A 23153-nucleotide genomic window follows, 5' to 3' on the forward strand; every position below is an offset into this window, starting at 1 on the left:
CTTTAGCACTGTCTTTTGTGAATTCGTGCATCTTTTCAAAATCTGTGGCTGCAGATGGCTTTTTGCTTCTGTTGTTTTGCTGTATTATGCATATTGAGAGAGATGCCATGATTTCAAGTGGTGTATCAAACCAATGGTGGAGAAATCCTTGGGCATTGTACCCCCTGTTTATACTTGACATGAACAGTGATTATAATTCATTTGTCTAATGTCCCTCTTAGAAATTGTGAAATATTTCCACACAGCTGACTTCTTCTCTGTTGATCTGCTGCCGTTCTGTTTGAACGCATCTATGCTGACCGGCCCCTGAGAACAAAGGAAAACTAGGACATTTTTAATCACATTCTAATTTATCATTTTTACCATTACCAGTGATAGATTTGACACTTTATTTTAGGTCTATTCAATCTTTTTTTCAGGTCCATTTTTTTCTTTTTCAATCAAAAACCAAAAGTACTGTTTCGGACTAATTTGCATCCCAAGCCTTTATACCATTAAATCATGCAAGTGCAAAAATATATGAAATAAACTTTTAAAAAAAATACGCCAGCCACTCTAACAGGAATGCCCACCTGTCCACCTGCTTATTCAAGCAGTTATTCAATCAGCCAATCACCGGACACTCGCCTGCTCTGCAACTGTCCAGTTTCGGTGAGGGAGTGCCCGCTATAGCCTCAGATTCCTGTTCTTTGCTGACAGGAGTGGATCCCAATGTGGTCTTCAGCTGTTGTAGCCCATTTGCCTCAAGGTGTGGCATGTTGTGCATGCTGAGATGCTTTTCTGCTCACCATGGTAGTAAAGAGTGGTTACTTGTGTTACAGTAGGCTTCCTGTCAGCTCCAACCAGGCTGGCCATTCTCCTCTGATGTCTCTTATCAACAAGGCAAGGCATTTCTCCCTGCAGAACTTCTGCTCACTAGATTTTGTTTTTCGTACCATTCTGTGTAAACTCTACAGGCTCTTGCATGAAAATAGTGTATGAACGAGCAGGTGTACAGATGTTCCCATTAAAGTGAATGTCTATTGTCTTTTTTAATGAGTTCTGATGGTATCTCAGTAATGAGTTATTTACTCCTGACCCCTCAGCTCAATGAGTGTTGTGATTTCCATGTTTAAAACATATTTAACCTCCAGTCATAGAGGATTAGGGTAATTAATTAACTGGGAATGCAGGTCAGAGGGTCTGCTTCTGGATAAACGTGGCAATGTTGTGTTTGAGGCTAGTAGTGTTTGCACATGGGTTAAATTGGGATTTAGGAAGTGGGTCTCATGGGAGCCAACAATGTGGGAACAGTGCTGTTCAATTTATGTGTTAATACGTGGAGTTCTCAATACTGATATCATGGAGATTTGAGTAAAACAAGCTTTTAATATACAGTGGTTTTCAAAGTATCCAGACCTCTTTAAGTTTCTGCACAATTTATTGTGTTGTAGATTAAATTTAAGATGGATTAAATTGACTTTTTTGGCCATTATAATCTGAATATCTGAATAAACTGAAATCTCTCATTAAGAAACTACTCAGATCATTTATTCAGTAATATGTAGAAGCACCTTTTACAGCAATTACAGCATCAAGCCTTCTTAGGCAAGGGTCTACAAGCTGTACTCGGATCTGGGCAATTTCTCCTATTCTCCCATTCATAGGGATGGTATTACCAGCTGATGAGCAGTACAGTTTTTGTCAGACGTAGCACTTGGAGTTCTGCCCAAAGACTTCAGTTTTGTCTCATCAGACCAGATAATGTTTTCCTCATGCTCTCAAAGTCTTTTAAGTGCCTGCCATATGCCTTTTACTCAGGAGTAGCTTCTGTCTAGCCGCTCTGCCATAAAGGCATGATTGATGGAGTATGGTTGTCCTTCTGGCAGGTTCTCCGATCTCCGTGGAGGACTGCTGAAGCTCTGTTAGAGTGGTCACTTCCAAACTTCTTCTATTTCACAATGATGGGGCCCACTCTGCTCCTGGGAATATTCAAAGCTTTAAAAATGGTTTTATACCCTTGGCCAGATTATGTCTCAACACCATTTGATTGTGGAGGTCTGTGGAGAGTTCCTTGGACATCATGGCTTGGTTTTTTCGTCATTGTGAATTGTTTTATAATTTTGATATGAAAGCATCCATGAAAATAAAGCACCCATCTATAAAGCAGCATGAAAGAGTATTACATCAAATATTTTATTATTACTATTATGCCAGGCTATGATTTACATTTCTATCAGATTATAGCACAGGAGCTTCTCTCCCCTGCACTCCCATCTAATTTATTCTCTGCTTACACACGATGTTGGAACTTGTTTTAGCAAGACAGCTGTAGCAAACGTGAGAGCTGCCAGCAGCAAAAAGATTACAAATCAGGCCATATTAGCTGCTTTTTCATGTGTTTGGTCTCCTGATAAAACAAAAGTATAAATTAAATGAATTACATTTTTCACAAGTTCTCAGATATGATCTGTAATCTCATCAGTAGGCAAGCTGTGAAGAATCTACCTCACAGCCATCGTATGGATTTATAAGCCACAGAGCTGAGTGCTGTGTGGGCCTTTGTTTTGATAACCAGTCTTCTATCCTGCTGCTCAAGAAATTTCACAGCAGGCATATAAACATGGCAGGCATGTTGCAGAGGGTGTGAGAAAAAGAAATAGAGAGAGAATCTAGAGTGAACTATCATACTCCCACACAAATAAGCACTTGCACAGCGAAGGCAACCAGGAAAACTGTATTCCAAGAGAACAATTATCTAGTGTGACAAGCGAACGATTACCACAGCAATCCAGAGACAAAAAGAGAATAAGATAAAGGGCCGATTACCACAACACTCTAGAGAGAAAAAGAGAGAGAGAAAAAAAGCAGCCCAATTAACGCAGTCATCCAGATACAGGGCCAGAAAGTGTATATCAGATTTAGAGACTGAGATAATGAGCCATACGGAAGAAATCTTCCTCTGAAGGATGAAATATTTAGAGTTTGAACTTAATATCACCTCCACACCTCATTACCCATTCTGTGTTCCATGTCCAATAAATTTTGGATGATTGAGACAGTGGGGTTCTTTAGTAGTCACATGACTGAGTCACTACTAAGTCATGGGAGGGTTTTGTCTGGCTTTAAACAGATACTCTCATTTGATGAATGGAAAAACAACAGATGTGTGGGTGGCCAAGCCATAATCTGGAGGACATTAAGTCATTCCAGGGCTTACTGTGCAGAGGACACTTTAAAGATGATGACCGAGATGAGGCGTCCATTACGAGGAAAAAAAAAAAAAAGGCTCTACTCTTCCAAAAGCATCTGTGTTTCACTCTCTGTCTGGCTGCTGATGGATGTTAATTGAAACTTCCATCGCTATTGGACTGAAATACAGTAAGAACAATGGGAAGATTTTATCTCATTAAGCCTCATAATAATTTCAAAAAGCCTCTAAATGCCTTCCGGTCTTTCTTGCTCTCTCTCACACACACATGTACATTGGTTTTGCAATCTTTGAGATATTTCAAATGACTTGTATTTTACTGTAGTTAAATAATCCTAAACCTAAACCTAACCTTAACCTGAGCTAAAAGTGTTTAAAAAAAACAGCATTTATTTGTTACGTTCTGTTTTACCCGCTGTGTGAGGACCTTCAATTAACATAATTACTAATGCAGATAATTAATGGTATTGCTATACCTAAATCTAACCATCAGTTCAACCTCAGTAACCAACTGGAAATATTTTGACTCTTTTAGTGTTTCATGTAAAAGCTCAAAAAGTTTTTCCTCATGGGGAAAAGACAAATGTACCGAAAAAGTCAAAACTTTCAGATATTCATAGCCTCGTGGGGATGTTTTGTCCCCATCAAGATATAAAGACTTGCCCACACACACACACACACACACACACACACAAATTCTATTAATACTCTGCTCTCTATCACTTGGCCCGCACTGCTTCCCTAATGGCTGTCAGATGTAGTAATGCATATGCTTTACCACAAACGGCATGTAGTGTCTGTGACGGAGAACAAGAAGCCTATAAACACACTCCTTCCATCTGAATTCCCCCAGATAACACTGATGGCATCTGACAGGCCCAAAGAGCCGTAATCAGATCAGCTTAATGGAAATCAAGGATGAGCATACACATGAACCCATTAACAGAGACATCTGCTTTATATTTTATGAGTGCTGCAGAGTGCCCACATGTGCATCGTCATGAACTGGGCGTGTGTCTTAAAAGATGTGTCTCTGAGCTTTTTATGTACCGTGGACTTGCAGCGTTGCCGAAGCCTCGGTTCTCCCCACGCTGTTTTCTGTCACACATGTGTAAGTTCCCTCGTCCTCCTCTCGCACCTTCACCAGACGGAGAGTGTTGTCACTGCGGATCTCAAATCTACACCCACCCAAAGAAAAGAGCAAATCACAGCTTTATGGTGTGAGGAATTTCACATACACTCACTCATCAGTCATCACCTCTAAAACCACTGTGTTATACTGCAACTGTTCAAATTTGGCCTGCATTTTTTTCCATTCACAGCCTTATGGAGCGGCTATAATCATGTTTACTATGAAAGATCTTTTTCGACAGGATTACAGAACATTCTTATAAATATATTTTCAAAATCTGGAATAATTACACAGGTATGCTCCTAACAGTTCTCCACCAGAGAATAAATAATTGCTTTTAAAATAATTAAAGTGATAAGCCAATTTGTTTGGCAGTGACTGACATCTCAAGTGTTTTGCTTATTGAAATTTCCTTCCCCATGACAACTAATCCTCACTATCTTTATTAAATTATGTACATGCATAACATTCCTGTCAGCACCCAAGTCAGTGTATTGTCTGAAGAGTTTTAAAGGCATAGGATGGTCTCTGGAGCTGCTGAGGGGGCAAGGTGTGGCCATGAAATATTTATTAGGTTTCTCAAGATCTATTCTGCGGTCATGAAATACTTAGCTCGTGGCAACAACTGTAATAACAACTGCACAGAGAAATCAGCTGAATTAGACCAGTGAGGCCACCATTGGTGCTGCGACATGGATATACCATTTGCATGCGTCACCTTCTTTAAGCGAATAGACTTTTTTTTTGCCTGTTCCTGCCAAATAATTAATTTCCTCATATCATCTCGGGGAGTTTTTCCTTGCCACCGTCGCCACTGGCTTGCTCATTAGGGATAAATTCACAGTGATAAATTTAAATATTTACAATATATTTTTGTGAATCCATTTATTTCTGTAAAGCTGCTTTGTGACAATGTCCATTGTTAAAAGCGCTATACAAATAAAATTGAATTGAATTGAAATTGAATTGAATTGGAAGCCATGTATTAAGTATACAGTAATATTCCCACAGCATATTAAGTTGAGGTCTCAAGTTACACAATTCGTGGCCAAGACTTTGGTATCTCATGGCCACAATATAATAATTTGTGGCCACAAGACACTTTTTTTCTGTGCCTTTGAAACATATATTTGTGGCCACACCTTATTAAAAAAATAAACACTATTTCATCTTAGAGGAATCACACAAGTAATGAGTCCAGTCCTTTTTTTGAATATGAACAGAGTTTTTACAGTGTTATAAGAGACTTATGGCTGGTTTCTGACCTGGCGCGAGGCAGCTCTCCCCCTTCGCGTCTCCAGCGGATGGTGGGAGCCGGATCTCCATGGACCTCGCACAGGAAATCAACTGTTTCCTCTGTCAGCACTATTTGATTCACAGGCCTACGGATGAACACTGGTCTCTCTGCTCATACACACACACACACACACACACAGACATCCAATCACATGCTGACCCTCACTTTTACATGACATGGAAATACGAGGATCGAAGGCCTCACCGAAAACCACCAGCTCGGCCGGATCGCTGTCCCTCTCTCCCACCATGTTGGAGCCGACGCACACGTACATGCCTGCGTCACTTTTCCGAGTGTGTGAGATCATCAGCTTGCCACCACGCATCTGTGACAGCACAAAGCAATCACACTTCTGCTGCTTGCTGACAGTTACATTTTCACTACACACTTAGAATCAAAAAAGAGCTCAGGAACATCAATCAGTCCTCTTTCTTCTCAAAGCAATTTGCTTCCTGATTTGGATGCACATCTACCGCAGTAATGACAATAACACCTGTCCAAAGCAATCTAACTCTAAGAAGACACAAGTGGTTCCTAAAGATGCTGATGCACATCCTTTGAGCTAATCCTGACTGCACTGGGAGCCAGCCGATGATGTCATGTCAAATCAGGGGTCAAGCTCTAATAAGCACTTGGCAATCAGCGCTCTCTGCCTCTAGCCTTATTTCTTCCTCCCCTAATTCCCTCAGGCTCTAATCAATAGATTGCTGGAGACTCACAGAGATCCTGCTGTCTTTGTCGCTCACTCGGACGTTGTTCCTCTTCCAGTAGATGCTGGGCTCTGGGTGACCGCGTGGTGGGATGCACTCCAGCACGGCAGGTTCACCGGCAGCAACCACCACATCACTCGGGGCCTGGCGGAAATCATCTCTCAGCGCTATGAGAGAGAGAGAGAGAGAGAGAGAGAGGGAGAGAGACAGAGTATTACACTCTCCTTGATGTCTATTAATAAAGATAGATCTACAGCATAAAACAGACAGATTAGAAAAAATGAGAATATTCACAGATTTCTTGTGCTTAATTCTATGATAAAGTGATGGCTGTCTTTTTTCGGCTCTCTGTGGCATTGAGCTGCTTGGTCCCTCTGCCCCTAGAGCTTAGCAATAATGTGCTCTTTTCATAACTGTAAACACGCTTTTTGAACAAACCATTTTCCAGACAAAGCAAGAGACACGACACTGTTTCTTCTGCAACATGACATGATTCAGTTCCACAAAAGAAATAAAGGGAAGCAAAAGAAAGCCCCTTCTGGAGAAATGATGAAATAAATGCTGACTGAAGTGTCACCTGTACTGTTAACAGCATCTAACAGCATTACAGATAAGACAGACATGGAAATGCCATGGAAACTATGAATCCCGCATGTACTGTGCGCTGTGGCAGGAGCCTAAGGGCGCTCAAATCAAAGAATAGAAACCCTCTGGAGCTGAAACGCTTCACACACACTCACACACAAAACTGCCTGTCGTTAGTCTCCTCCTGATAGTTGTCACAGCACCTTCTTCTGTTCCTGTTCATTTCTGCTCCGGCTCTGCCTCTGTCATGTCCCCCATTATCAATCTCACCTGTATGTACTATTTCTTCTTGTCCAGCATATGAATCATCTCTAGTTAGTGTTCATAATGGAATGTGAGACATTTTAAGAGGCATCCAAAATGCTAAAACGCTTACACTGGATTGCACCAGAGGTGCTATAAGTAACGAAATCCTTTACACAGGTAAAAGTGCAATTATTCCTCAGAAGAAATCTCTATAAAAACTGAAGTTCAGCATCAAATTCTTCACCCAAATTGAACTAGAAATGTATAAACTATTTCATAGTATTTCATCCTTTTGCTAAAAGTATGAAAGGAAAATTACATGAAAGATTCACCTTATGACTTTACAAATAACTGATTATAAAGAAATATTGCAGTGATTTAATGTTTGAGATATTACTTTTGAAATGGAGTAAGTAAAAGTCAAAGGTATTCCGTGAATGAAAAACTCAAGTACTTACAGTTCAGAACCGAACTTAAATACAGTACCAAAGTATGTGCAAGTAGAAAGACTAGCAGGATTGCAAAAGTAAACTTGTAAAACTTTTACTTTGTTACTTTCCATGTTTCGGATGCACCAACAAAGATTTTATAAATAAAATATATAAAAAGTTTTTAAAATAAATTTCACCAAACTTTGAATCTTTTTGAAAAAATAGGGTTGTATTTAATCCTTAGACTTTCTGAAAAAGCACCATATTTTAGATGGACTGCAGAAACAGAAAATGTTTTATGCTTTCACATGAAAGGGAAGAAAATATCAGTAATGACTATTGTCGAGTAACACGGTTGCAGTTTACAAATAAAACATGCAAATAATTGTTTAATGAAATGTAGCATACTTTTAGCTGTCATCTGTAGCATACAACTAGCAGTCATATTTGTAATCCATCTCAGTCAGGCTTTGGCTAAATGTATTTTATATTGAATGCCACCTAATTAACCACTATTCTATTAACTATCAAGCTTTAACTAGCATAAAGGTACTTTAAGTATGTTAATGACTCTTATTTTGTGAAGCTATTATATGAGAAATCACAGTCTGTGAGAAAGTGGGTTTTGCTCTTGTGTGATGCAGAAAGCACGCATGTTGTTTTCCACCCTCTCACTTATTTAAAGACAATGTGAAACAGATCTGTGAATTAATTTTCTTGTGACATTTTTCTTTGCCAGCACATCTGGGTGGGAATAATGCAAGAACAGACTTTGGTTTTATCCACAGTGACTCATCTAAATGCTAACATGCAGTCAATCATGCATGACTACTGCAACACCACCACCTGCAACACCGTTAGAGGAGGTGGCAATCTTGCTATTGTTGCTATTTGCTAATTGGCATTCTTGTGACTAGAGCACAACCTGACTGCTTTTGTGTTTGAACATAGCTGGGTGTGAGGGAGGTGAAACATGGCATGATTCTCGTTGGGGGTTTTTTAACACTCTCACAAGCACACACTGATGGAAAAATTAGAGGCTGTTTAGAGTTGGGCAAAAGTACTTGCACTTTAGTAAAAGAATAAGGACAAAGAAGGACTTTTACCTTTTAAGTGATTAAGGTAGGTGAATCATGTATGATCCAACCAGGGATATGAGCAGACAAGGTAAAAAAAGATCAGCTTTGATTTCAAGATGACTTTAAAGCAGATAAGCTAATACAGCAAAGGGCTTAATCGTCGTAGTTACAAAGAAACATCTGCACATTTACACGTGTGAGAAAGCTAAGCAATCATAAAATATGACCATGATTAAAGCAAAAAGATCATCTTGGTCAAAAAGGGTACCAAAGGTCAACATATGGGTAACAATTCCTGCTTAAGATTGTATATATATTAAAGGTAATGGCTGGTTGCTTGGGAAACAATCTGAGTCAGGTTGACTCCAAAGTACTTATCACATAACTTTGATCATGTATTAATGGTGGAAAGAGTACACAACATACTGACATAAATAAAAGCACTGCTAATTTTCTAATAATTCATTTGAGTAAAAATAATAATCGAGAAAATGTTGTTGCTGTTCTTTCAGCTGCTCCAGTTAGGGGTTGCCACAGCGGATCACTGGTCCACATGTTTGATTTGGCACAGGTTTTACGCCGGATGCCCATCCTGATGCAAGCCTCCTGCTTTATCTGGGCTTGGGACCAGCACCGAGAGTACACTCCCAGTGGCTGGGTTGGTTCCCTGCCCAGGAATCGAACCTGGGATGTGGCACTGAGTGCGCGGGATCCTTAGTCACAAGATCACCAGGAACACAAGTAATAATCAAGAAAATATGAGTAAATAAAAGGAAATGAGTCATGTGGAGAAAAACCACTTGAGTAATTACTTTACAAATTAATTTTTATATGTCTACAATTGACAACTAATCTGAAATTTGTTGTATTTTCTATATTCTGTTCTTATGTTAACTAATCCAGGGAGCTATGCTGATGTGAACACCACCTTCATTATCAACATTACAAAAAGAAATGTAACATTAGCTGCATAGATAGCCAAATGTTGTTGGGGATTCAGTAGCTTGCTAGTTTCATTAGCTAGGTAGCTAGCTCATGGGGCGGCTGTGGCTCAGGTGGTAGAGTGGGTTGTCCACTAATTGCAGGGTTGGTGGTTTGATCCCTGGCCCCTCCACATGCTGAAGTGTCCTTAGGCAAGACACTGAACCCCAAGTTGCTCTGCTGCCATTGGTGTGTGAATGAGAAGCAGTGTAAAGTGCTTTGTAGAACCACTGAGGTTAAAATGTGCTATATAAGTGCAGACCATTTACCATGTTCATTCATATGAAGTTTCTAGCTACATAGTTAGCTATCTAGCAAAGATGCCCCTTGCACATGATCCTGAGTGCTACCTAAATACTGTAAAACTAGTTGACTTATCTAGCTAATGTTTCTGGGTTGGATGTTGAACTGTGAAATGCCGATATCTCAACAGGTTTTGGCTCGTATAATTTGCAAATCTTTATCACATTGTTTCCTTTGAATCATTTAAAACTGAAGATAGCTGATAAATTGCTCATCTGTCTCAGACGTTGCTGCTGCTGACTCAGCATTTGGCGTGTGAAGTGTAGATTTTCTACACTTAATTTTTTCTTAATTAACACACTTAATTTTGACTGGGTCTCGAAATTAAATCATTTAAAATTCTCACATGCTGTCTTTAATTGGCTTACAGTCTTCTGGGGTTTAATGCATTATTATTTTTTTTACTCTGTAATGGTAATCAAAAATAAATGTATCAAATGTTTTATTTAAAAAAAAAAAAAAACTCAAGTAAATGTATTATGATTTAACTATATTTAGAAAAGTATCGTTCCAGTGAAACATTTAATCAAGTACTCTAACAAAGGTACATGTAGTTTGCTACGTTCTATCCCCGCTTTAGACTAAATTCAAAGAGAACCTTGAATTGAAATAATCATTATGAAGTTGCCTAGGATTAATGTGTTTGTGTGTTTATTGAAAAAATCTAAATAAAAAGACTTCATTCAACCTCCTCTGCCTCCTGAATGTCTTACCATCTCAATCAGAGATAAACAGCAGTTTACAGACACTAGAATGGAATAATCACCACATTAGCAACCATATTGCCTATCTCGTCTTGTATAGATTTGCATCAGCATAATGGAGCATGGCAAAGCTTAATCTAATCATTTAGTGTTTCTAAATGAAAATTGAATGGAAACTGAATTGGGCATCATTAATCATCACTTCAGTTTTTAATTATGATACCAATTCATCAAGCTCGGCTATTTGATTGAGACTATGCTATGCCACCATTTCAGTTTTGGATTTCTATATTTCACCGTACAAATCTTCTATGAACATAATGATTTCTTCTTGTTCTTTCCTGTTATAGATGTTCAGGGCCCATTAATACTTTGGAGGACACAGTGAAAGCTCTGAATGTCAGTTTCCCTCTTTAAAGTATGAATATTCAAATCTGTCCAGCAGGGACAAATGGTGGGGGGAACTGTCTCTCTGAGCAGTTCATTTGTCAGATCGCACGGCAGCATTTGAAGTGGTCATCTGTCAGCCTGTGGACTGTGAAACACATACGCACACAGCACACCACCGGCACAACTCGCACAACTCTGCTGGCCCTTGTACGCCACGCACAATCTGTCACATCTCTTCTCACGCCGCATCTCTTCTCCAGTTTACTGAATCGTTTCAAAGTCATACACATTCATTTCTTTTCCAAAGTTCTACTACATTCAGGAATTATTTAATATCAAATCTTCACATAATCTAACAAAAGACTGTGAAAAGCAGTGAAGTAGGAATAGAGGATAAAGATGAGCTTAGAGTGAAAAAGTGTCTTTTCTCTTCCACGGCCACAAGGGCCAATAATGAAACCACTAAAGTGTAACATATATATTCAGTCTTGCCTTGTGCCGTTGGCTGCATAAGCCACTGATTCCTTTGTGGTTGGTGGTCACTGCTGACTGAGTGTCCACCGTGTCCCTCAGGCTATTGTCTATAACCATGTTCACCGAAAGAAAAAGAGTCCTCTAGGGTGTGTTTTTGTGCGTGTGTGTGTGTGTGCTGAGCTGAGCTGATGACCCAACAGACCCAGAGGCAGGAAAACTGAAGGGAAAGAAGGATGTGCTATGCTGACATCTGTCCTACCCAGCAACCTCTCAAGTACCTCGAGAGGAGGAGAAGCTCACACTCAGAATGGTTAACTCTTTTGTTTCTGGCCAAAATGAATCATTTTAAATTTCCTGGCACAATACTATGTGATCGATCCAACATGAACCTGTATGTGCTCGGCTCTTTCACTAAAGAACATGACCAGTTTTACAATTATATATGTATTATATTATACAGAAATAACATCATTTTGGCATCAGGAGTGGACAAGTCACTAGACCACATGCTTGGGACAAGCAGATATCGTTTCCAGGCTATTAGTTTTTTTAAGTAAGTTCAACAACCGTGAAAGAAAAATAAATCCTACATCCTACTGACTTTGAAAACAAAAGTATTCATTTGGTGTTTATGTTTAAATGACTAATAATGAGTGTGCATGCAGGACAGACGATCTTTTCAGAATCAGGAGAATCCAAGAATGTGGAAACACATGAAAGCGATCAAAATAAAGTTTAATGTAAAAGCCGTCATCTAACACTCCTGCTAGAACAACACACAGTCAATCTTTTATGTGCGACGTGAGGAGAGAGCATCACAGCTCACAGCTGAAACATTCTCTAATGACTTTTTGTCTAGGGGTTAAACATGCTGTTCTATATTAGAAACTCTGTTATAAGGGGATTGTGATCACACACTCATTCCTTTCTCTTAATCCGTGTTAATGCACTTAACTAGCTAACTATCTCGCATTACAAATAGGATTCCAGGCAACTTTTATGGGCGTGCGTTTATAAATATATTTACAGTAGTGGTGAAGACAATATATTGAGCATCTACAAATTAATTTTTAAATTCTACTGCTAGAATGAATATCAATGGGACATTCATTGCTAATTGGTGAACCGAACACAAAGATTTAGCTGAATCCTGGGACTAATTGAGTATTTCACCAGCCATTATTAATACCGTCTGATAGACAATTCAAAACTGCACTAGCAAAATTGTACAGTATGCCAAAGCGCCTCGTCCTAAAATGCATTCTAAACATATCATACCCATACACACTCCCTCTCTGTCACTTTCTCTTCCCTACTCTCTGCCCAATCGCCTTGCTGAATTAAATATAACTTGCACAAGACCCATGAACAAGCAAGGACAAGGACAAGCTGTTCTGAAACATGCTGCATCTTTCAGGAGACAAGAGCCATGAGTAATTCATGAGCTCTGCTTAAGGAAGAGAAAAGAGCAGGGGAAAAGTGTCACTGTTTACCTCCAGCTGGCCCATAAGGTCTGTAGCAATACCACACGCCTAGTTAAGGGGAAGGGCAAAACACACTCGACCCTGTCCCTGCTCTTGTCTCATGGCACTGTGCCAGGCAGATAAGACATTGGCCCCAAGTCTCTGCTCCTTGTCCTCTTCCATGTAGTAGCCAAAGTAGAGAAAGGAGCAGCGCAAAAATAATTCCGTAATATTATTTTTAGCCATCCAAGACAGCAACATGAGCAGAGAGCTTTGTCAACGAACTCTCAGAGTCTGGTAAGGGTACATGATTGGACAGCAGATTTGCATTTCAGCAATTATGTATCTCACTGACATGAACTCCAATCAATACTGAGCAACATCAGTAGCTCAATAGCCAAGAGCCCACAAGCCCACAAGCATTTTATGTGTATCATTTCACTCAATAATTTTACATTATTCAACAGTATTATTATTCTCATTATTCAAGAATACATTCTTTAAAATTGATTTAAATATAAATCAGTTTTGAACCTGAATACCCTGTATCCACCACTTCATTTTTTTTTTTTCAAATTGCTGTCTTGCCGTATTTTTCATTCCAATAATAGCATGCACGCTCTTAACACTCAGGGCCAGATGTACATACATGAGGAGGCGCAGCGCAAACATTGAGACTAGCACTAAGACTGTAGCTCATTGCACAATCTGTGACTAGGATGTTTGAGTGAGCGATATGGCAAAAAATATCTTACCACTCTACTTGAACACATTTTCATGATACATGATACACACCATGATACTGACACCTTTGAATCATACAGTTCTCTCTGTCATTTTTGGCAAAACTGTGTTAATGTTATAAATATGCCACTGAAGCTGCAAGACATTTTACACCAAGAAACTGAATAAAAGTATTTTTCAAAAGTAAATAAAATGCTTTGATTGCACTGAGGGTTTCAAACAAGCACCAGTGAAACAGAGGACAGAAACTATATGTTCAGAGATGATTTATTTGGATTTTATTCATTTTTAATAAGAAAAAGAAGAGAAAATAAAACAAAAATGATATGCTAATGTTCACTTGATACTGTGAGTGACAGTTATATACTGAAGCACTGACACCTGACAAAATCTATAATACTCAGAAAAATGTATCAGGATGTTGATAGATAAGTCAATATCATATTGTAATACTGGCCAAATCTACTAGGATGACTACAACTACAAGCACATTGTAGTGTAAACCACAATATAATAATAATAATAATAATAATAATAATAATGGCTGATTTGCCATTGATCCCCTATTAGGTTTACCCAAGCTATAGACTGTTGTGTACAAAATAAACTTCATATAAAAAGTATGCCATTTTCTCTTCATCTTGTGCTTAAGATTTAGAAAATTGCAAATATGACACAAAGTACTGTTTATTGTGTCTTTGTTACATGTGAGGAAATTGATATATGAGTTCACAGTGTGTGTGCTAGAGCTGCCAGATCTACATTACAAAAGCCAAAAAGCAAACCCTAAAGACATGCAGTATTAAAATACACAGTTTGCTTGACTAGTACTTTGTATCATTACACATTATTTCTATCCGTTGTCACCCGGATGATGATGGGTTCCCTTCGGAGTCTGGTTCCTCTCAAGGTTTCTTTCTCATATCATCTCAAGGAGTTTTTCTTTGCCACCGTCGCCTCTGGCTTGCTCAGTAGGGATAAATTCATACATTTAAAATTCATATCTTGAATGTATTTATTTCTGTAAAGCTGCTTTGTGACAACATCCATTGTTAAAAGCACTATACAAATAAAATTGGATTGAATTATTTCATAAATAAAAAATATCTATGCAAATGAATAATCAAAAGTAGCCTAAAGTCCTATGCAGAAATGCCGACTGTCACTGCCTGGCGTCTATAATAACATTTTTTCATGTCTGCTCTGAGATAAAACTCTCAGACGCCAATTATATTAATACAGGATGAGTGGGTTTCCACTGCGAAGCCAAATGTTTACTTCACACATCATCACATGTTGTTTTATACCTCTCAGAGCCCACAATGACATATCTTTTGTCTTATTATCTAAGTGAAGAATGATATTCTTGCATGAACTGACCACATTCATTCAGGCATCCTAGGACATGCTCAGATTAAATGCAGTTTTCATTATTGAAAATCAGCAGTCTTGATTGGTCGCCAAGTGGTAACACAATCTGAATCTCTGTTCTATGAATGAAAAGAATAAAAGGCCACGTCTGTTGCAGAGCCTCACTCAGGTTGATCTCATTTTAAAAGGCCAGAGCTGCTTTCTTCTCGGCCTCCTGTAGGGCTCATGAAGGGACGCTAAATGGCAAGCCTGTTGGGCAGTGCATTATTAATGTGCCACCGCCAAATGCTGGTGAGCTCCTCCTTCACCATTTGGTCCTTTTATTTACATTTAAAGGGGCACAAAACAAATGTGAAAATGCCAACTCATACCTACTCAGACGGCAGTTTCCAAAATGCATTATTTTCGACCTTTTATAATTTAACAAAACAAAAAAAACATGGGTTCCTGTATGTGTTGTTATTTTTAAATAAAATGCTGCGTGGCATCTAAACATTTACACAAGCTGCTCTATGGATATTAGATAGACTTGGATGCATCATAGGTACCTGCTTGACAAATCACAGAACTCGGTGAGAGGAGGCGAGCAGATTGAATAAGAGATACGGCTGGCAGGCTCAAAATGGTTCAGCGCTCTCTTGTTGTGTACTTCAGCAGACAAAGAACTGCATAAATAAATCCACTCCAGAGGTGAGTTAATATAACAACTGTTTTGTCCACCCACAAGTCTTAGCTAATGGAGGCCTGGCCTGCAGGAAGAAGGGACTGGATTCATCTCCACATTGTCTGTGTTTACAAACACTCAATCAGACCCCAGCCAGTAAGCTTTTTTTTGAAAAGAAAAAAAAAAAAGAATACGAAGATATATATGTCCAAAAACTGATTTATAGAAAAATAATGTTGAAAATGTAGATATATAAGAAGACACTGGTCATCACCCATACTGTTATGGTATAGTCCATAGTCCGTACTGTTGCTGCCATCGATCTTTTATATTCTTTATGTTATATCTTTATATTTTTCCTTTTTTACTTGTATACAAGTAAATTCTGTTTTATGTAAATTCTATTTTTATGTCACCGGACAGTCGTTAAAAGCATTTTACTGCATGACATACTGTTTATGGTGGTGTGTGTGTGTGTGTGTGTGTGTGTGTGTGTGTGACCAATAAAAATTAGAATTTTTACATCTGCTGATGAAATGTGATGATGTGCAACTCAGAACTAAATTATCTTATTGAGCTAATTATTTATTCACTTTAATCCAAGTTAGCCAACACAATCCTAGCACATTCCTGAGCAGTGCAGGTTTAAGGTCCTTGCCCAAGGCAGTCTGTCTGGCTCTCTGACAGGCGTGGGATTTTAATACACAACCATCCAGTCACTAGTGCAGAACTGTAACTGCTGATTCACTGTAGGCCTAATGACCAGTTTCAGAAGGCTTAAACAAGCAAGGTGAGGGGTGAGATGAGAGGTGATTGAAAACAAGAACACATTTTTAATGAGGACACTTTACTAATCTAATCTGTTACACGTTTGATCAAACTGCTTGAATGATTTCTAAATGCATGAACAGAACACCCTAAATGTAAATGACAATAAATCCAGTCATTTCATATACAACCCTTTGTTACGGTGCAGGATGGGCCATATTAATGCTGCCTTCAATGCGTCATTGTTCGATAATCCCACACTGAGTGAAGGAGGAACAGCTGGCTCAGATGCCTTTTAAGCAAGTTTGATTACTTTTTTGTTTGTCCTACTTTATCTTAATCCTAGCTCAGGAAGCACTGCCATTTTTCTCCCCCAGACACACACATTCAGTGCTTTAAAACAGATACAGATTTTCTCCTACACACAATAGACAGCAGAATAGCATTGCTATTTTGGGAAAACCTGATGGGTTTCATACGTTTCCCTTCAAACGCAGAAGAAGTTCTATCAGATTTTAGTGAGCTCAGCAAGTCGCCTTCAGCTTTCATCAGTATTCCTACATGAGTATCACGTGTCCTTTCCTAGAAAGTGGCCTAGGTCTTTCATGGCTAAAGAACAATGTTCCAGGCAACCTAAAAATAATCCCTTTCTGTAAATACATACTATAATGTGTATAGTATAATACATACAGATATTATACTATATACATCATAGTATAGTATAATACATACAGATATTATTAAACAGGGATTCTCAAACATTTTTTCAGCCAGGGACCCCTTTAACTGTAAAATATATTCCATCAACCCTCTCATACAGATTCTTTTTAATGAACATAACCCAACTGTTCAAACATTAGGCTATTATTTAAATGCGTACAATAATATTTTGGCTATTTATTGGAGCATAGAGATTTTTGATCCTAATGTGTCCACCAACAGATGGTCCAAGTTGACATTAGGCCTACTTGTTTTTGAGTTATTGAAGGTTGGATTAAACCAATTTCATTCAGGTGATTAGCCAAACAGGCTAATAACTATAAGAACTCAATAATAAATACAGTTGAGGCCAGAAGTTTATATATGCCTAGACTAAAGACATTCAAAATTTATTACCATATATTTCTTTGGTAAGTCAATTAGGGCATTTTCTTTGTGCACATCAGAGGTAATTTTAAAACAATTGATTAGAGACAGATCTATTTCAGCTTTAATTCACTATATCAGAATTTCAGTGGGTCAAAAGTTTATATACACCAAGTTGACTGTCTAGAAGATACCAGAAACTGATGTAATGACTTTTAGAAGCTTCCGATTGGCCAATTGTCATAATTAGTAGTTAATTGGGAGAGCACCTGTGGCTGTATTTAGAGTCACTACTCCTTTGCCCTTGATACATTGGGAAAATCCAAGCAACTCAGCCAAGACCTCAGAAAAATTAATTGTCTCCAAAACGTCCAGCTCCTCCTTTGGAGCAATTTATAAGCAACTGAGGTTACATTGAACATACAGTATAAAAATATTGGGACCACACAGACACAGCAACATTCAGAAAAGAGGAACAAATTAACTCCCAGGGATGAAGAAACTTTGGTCGGAAAGGTTCATCTTAAGCCCCAGGACAACACCAAATGAACTGGTGAAACAGCAAGTATAGAGGAACAAGGGTCATGCTTTAAATCTGAAGAACACCAACCTAACTGTAAAGCATGGGGGTGGAGGCATCATGTTGTGGGGGTGTTTTGCTGAAAAATGGACTGGGGCACTTCAGAAAATAGAAGATTTCATGAAGAAGCAGGATTATCTACAAATACTGAAGCAACATGTCAAGACATCAGAAAGAAAGTCAAAACCAGATCTTCCAGCTGAACAATAATCCTAAGTATAACTGCAAATTGTAACAAAATAGCTTAAAGACAACCAAGTGAAAGTACTGGAGTGACCATCACAAAGCCTTGACCTCAATCTCGTAGAAAATTTGAGGACTGAAATTAAAAAAAAAAAAAAAAAAAAAAAAAACCATGCATGAGCGAGGAGGCTCACAAACCTGACTGAGTTATACCAGTTCTGTGAGGAGGAATGAGCAAAAATTCCAATAAGTATTGTGAGATGCTTTTCCTGAGAGTATGATTAAAGTTCAAGCAATTCAAAGGCAATGCCACCAAATAATAATAATTAAAAAAAGTGTATGTAAATTTTGACCCAAGGAAAATCTGATACAGTATATAAAAGCTGAAATAAATCTGTTTCTTACTCTCTTATAGAAATAAAGTAGATACCCTAACTGACTTAACACAGGAAATGTATGGTAACATGAAATGTGAGTTGTGAAAATTTGTGTTTGAATGTCTTTAGTCTAAGTGTAAGCTAACTTTTGGCCTCAACTTTATAATAGCTTTCATAATGGTGGGATGTTTAATAACAAAATTTAATAAAAAATAAATAAATAAATCCACAAATCCCATGGCTTTGCTTCACAGACCCCTGGGGGTCCCACAGTTACAGTATAATAAAATTTGGTCAACGCTATTGCTTTGAATCCTATAGCATTTTGGTATTATATTATAATGTCATACTATTATGTAAAATGCCAAAAAACTAAAATATGATTTGCTTACATAAAGATTAGCTATAGTCCTGATGATCATTCTGCCTTTTAGCTCCACTGTGCAAAAACCCAAATCATAATGAGGTTATGAGTGATAACTTCGCAAGTGTTCCTGAACATTTCACAATTCAAGAATAACAAATATCACAACATAAAAAAATGATAGGGATGACAGGGACTGACAGTACTGCATTATTCTCCTAATCCCTGAAAGGTTTAAGAAACTGATTTATCACTCCAAATTTTGCTCACTTATCAACAGATATTGCGTCCATGTACAGCTGCATATTTTTCCCCCCCTGCCATGTAATCTACGCTGCAGGATCCGCAGCTCTAGCAGATGTAAACAAATTTCAAAAGAGGTGCATAGTAGGAAGCGAGGTCGAACTGCCAGCCCACATCCTCGCCTTCCTCCACCTGTTGTCCTCTGCTCATAGATCATCCAGCCAGAACGTAGGCAGCAGGCCAGCACTAATTAGCATATGAATCACAGCTAACGGGGAGCAAACTGGCAACAATGTATGATCCCACTATTATGACCTCACTCTCGTGATTTCATCACCCACAAGGACAAGCACTTGATCCCTACGTGCAGTAGAGGTCTTACGTATACAGCAGAGAGCCCATTAAGTAGCAGATGTTTCAGGATCTCTCTGTATAAATAATTGACCAACTGTAGTATGTTGGTATGTATATATATAATATTTGTATGTAATATGTATACACACACACACACATATGTGTGTGTATATATATATATATATATATATATATATATATATATATATATATATATAGGCTTGTGTGTGTGTGTGTAATTTCTTTTTGCAGCCTTGTCTCCTACATAAACAATTTCATTGCAGCAGTTAAGTTTTTTACACATGAGTAAACACACACTTTCAAGGTGAAATGATTCCTTCACTGATTGCAGTTCTTACCTCAGCTACAGTGATTCTCTTAATCCATTACACTAATGTTATCACTGCCAGTGTTTATATCGTGGTTTAGAAACAAAACTGGATTTTTACAAAACATAGATACATAAGAAAAAAAGACACACATAACTTAGACCCAGTGGTACATACATGGTATGTAGGAGATTTATAACACCATCCTTCATATTACAGCTTGGGACACCATTCACAGCATTTGGAAGATGATTTCATCCAGAGTCAGTTACAAAAGTTCTTGGTTGTCTACTTTGAAAATATATCTGATCTTAGTGCAAATACAAGGTTTAAGAAATTGACAAGCTAAAGCACTGCCACAAACAGCAGTCATTGCCGATAAATAAGTAAATACTTAAGCAAGTAAATATTACATAAGGGTTGCTAAGCATAAATACATAATTATCTTCGATGCAGTCTCATGATGAGGTCATTCAACTACAAGCTGTTAGTGAATAAAGCTGAGAATTAGATCCAGCCAAGGAAATGGGATGATACTAAACTGCTGTATAATGTTGTTAATGAAGCCACTCTATTCTGTTATGCTTCTTTACACATCAGTGCACTTCCTTTTGTATTTTTTTTTTTTTTAGTTCGGTTGGTTTACTCAAACATTTACAAATAACTTTACTAAAAGACTGATAAATGAGGCCCATTGTGTCTGCCGTCCATAGAGAAATTATTTCTTTTCTAGTAACCTCATCACCCAAATTTCCAATCACCCTGGCTTCAATCACACAATCACTAGATCTCCTGGTCAGAGAAAGAAATTCTAGCCTGGTCACCCAGTACACTTATGCATCACTCACCCCTCAATTACTATAGCCTCCACTATAAGTCCTGACATAGAGCAACAACCCAAAAAAATAACACATTTCAACAAAGGTAAATAATGTGCTCTACCCCTAATAATGATTGTGTAATAGACATATATAGGTCCTGAGTTTACTCTTTATCATCTGTCAAAGCCCTTAAGCAGGTTTATATTCAGCTAGCGCTGAAGCTGACAATTATTTTGATAATCAATGTCATAACCACCGGTCTTTACGGGAACTCCCAGCACTCCCCACCTCTAGCTACGCCTACTTGTCAATCTAGCTCACCAATCTAGCTTGTCAATCACTTGCACCTCATTCTGATTTACTCTAACTCTCTATATATACTGTTTGTTCTTCAAATTGCTAAATCTTGTTCATATTTTACATTTACATTTCTAAATACCATTAAAATTGTAAACTAACCACTTGGGCTCATACACCAATCAGCCATAACATTAAAATCACCTCCCTAATATTGTGTTGGCCCCCTTGTGCAGCCAAAAAGCTCTGAACTGTCGAGGCATGGACTTCACAAGACCTCTGAAGGTGTGATATGCTGGCACCATATCTGGCACCAAGACCTTAGCAGCAGATCCTTTAAGTCCTGTACGTTGCGAGGTGGGGCCCCTATGGATCTGACTAGTTTGTCCAGCACATTCCACAGATGCTTGATCAGATTGAGATCTTGGGAATTTGGAGGCCAAGTCAACACCTTGAACTCTTTGTCATGTTCCTCAAACCATTCCTGAACATTAGCTGCTGAAAGAGGCCACTGCCATTAGGGAATACCGTTGCCATGAAGGGGTGTACTTGGCGTGAAACAATGTTTAGGTACGTGGTATCTGCCAAAGTAACATCCACGTGAATGCCAGGACCCACAGTCTCCCAGCAGAGCATTGCCCAGAGCGTCACACTGCCTCTGCTGGCTTGCCTTCTTCCCATAGCGCATCCTGGTGCCAACTATTCCCCAGGTAAGCGACGCACATGCACCGGCCATCCACATGGTGTAAAAGAAACCATGATTCAAGGTGTTCTGACAGCTTTCTATCATAGCCAGCATTAACTTTTTCAGCAATTTGTGTAATCAAACCAGATGGGATAGTCTTCAATCCCCACACGCATCAATGAGCCTTGGGTGCTTGTTCTGACTGTCCATGACATAAATAGAATTTACCTGATTCTCTCTGTGTTGGCCTTTAGGGAGCAGACATGCTTCCCTGACCACAACAGAGAGAAGTCCACTAGTCCATTGTTTAGATGACTGAGGTCCTTCACTATCTTCCTGGCCTTGGTCCATCACCACTTGCTGTAGACAGACTGCAGGTCAGAGAAGGTATGCTTAGCTGATCTCACCACCCTCTGGAGAGCCCACCAATCTTGCTTGGTGCTGCTCCCAAACCAGGCTGTGATGCTTCCCATCAGGATGCTCTCGATGGTGCAAGTGATAAGGTGATAAAGACTCTGATGGGCCTTCTTCACCAGGGTGTTAATGTGACAGGACCATGACAGGAACTGCGTGCTGTGAACGCCAAGGTATCGAAAACTGTCCACTCTCTCCACTGGGGCCCTGTTAAGGGGTGGTAGCTCCTCTCCTGCTTCGTGCTGAAGTCCACTATCAACTCCTTTGTCTTGCTGATGTTCAGGAGGAGGCTGTTCTCCTGGCACCAGTTCTCTGGGCTTTTAATCTCCTCTAGGTAGGCCTTCTCGTAATTATCAGATATCAGGCCCACCACAACAGTGTTGTCAGCAAACTTGACAATGGTGATAGAGTTAGAAGTGGCCAAACACTGTGTCTAGTTTCCTCCCATAGCGCCACTTTGACTCCTTGTCTCTCTGCACACATTGTAGGATGCAGCCTTGTACTCATCCATGTTCCTGGTGGCAAGTTTATAGGCAGCAGTGCGAGATCTCAGCACTGTTGGATGGTTTTATCCACCCACGACTTCTGGTTGGGAAACCTTCTGATGATGGTTTTGTGGAATGTGTCATCCACCAGTTTCCCAATAAATCCCACAACAACTTTCATAAACATGCTGATGTTATCAGAGCTGCATCTGAACAGAGAGAGTCTCCATCATCTAGAGCATCCTGCAAAGTGGCCACTGATTGGTCTGTCCAGCGAGCAACCTCCCTTTGAGCCGGAGCTTCCTGTTTCAGCCTTTGTAACTTGGCATGAGGAAGATGGCGACATGGTCCAATTTCCCAAAGGGTGGTTGGGACTGTGCCTTGTAGCTGTCTTTGAATGGAG

The 23153-nt window shown here is 39.0% G+C and overlaps 1 protein-coding gene across 3 annotated transcripts in view; it reads right to left on the minus strand.

The window, feature by feature from the left end:
• Positions 1–23153, minus strand: part of zgc:77784 (uncharacterized protein LOC402947 homolog) — a 71494-nt gene that overhangs the window by 39042 nt on the left and 9299 nt on the right. For all 3 annotated transcript variants that reach the window (XR_004579456.2, XM_026923891.3, XM_026923892.3), the window contains exons 3-6: positions 6339–6496; positions 5824–5944; positions 5588–5726; positions 4241–4368 (exon numbers count right to left, since the gene is read on the minus strand). Coding sequence is in view for 2 of the 3 variants with exons in the window: in XM_026923891.3 (XP_026779692.2) it covers positions 4241–4368; positions 5588–5726; positions 5824–5944; positions 6339–6496 (546 nt within the window). In the remaining variant the exon portion in view is untranslated. The remainder of the gene's footprint in view (positions 1–4240; positions 4369–5587; positions 5727–5823; positions 5945–6338; positions 6497–23153) is intronic.

Source organism: Pangasianodon hypophthalmus, chromosome 14 (assembly GCF_027358585.1).
Source record: "Pangasianodon hypophthalmus isolate fPanHyp1 chromosome 14, fPanHyp1.pri, whole genome shotgun sequence".
Taxonomy (NCBI): domain Eukaryota; kingdom Metazoa; phylum Chordata; class Actinopteri; order Siluriformes; family Pangasiidae; genus Pangasianodon; species Pangasianodon hypophthalmus.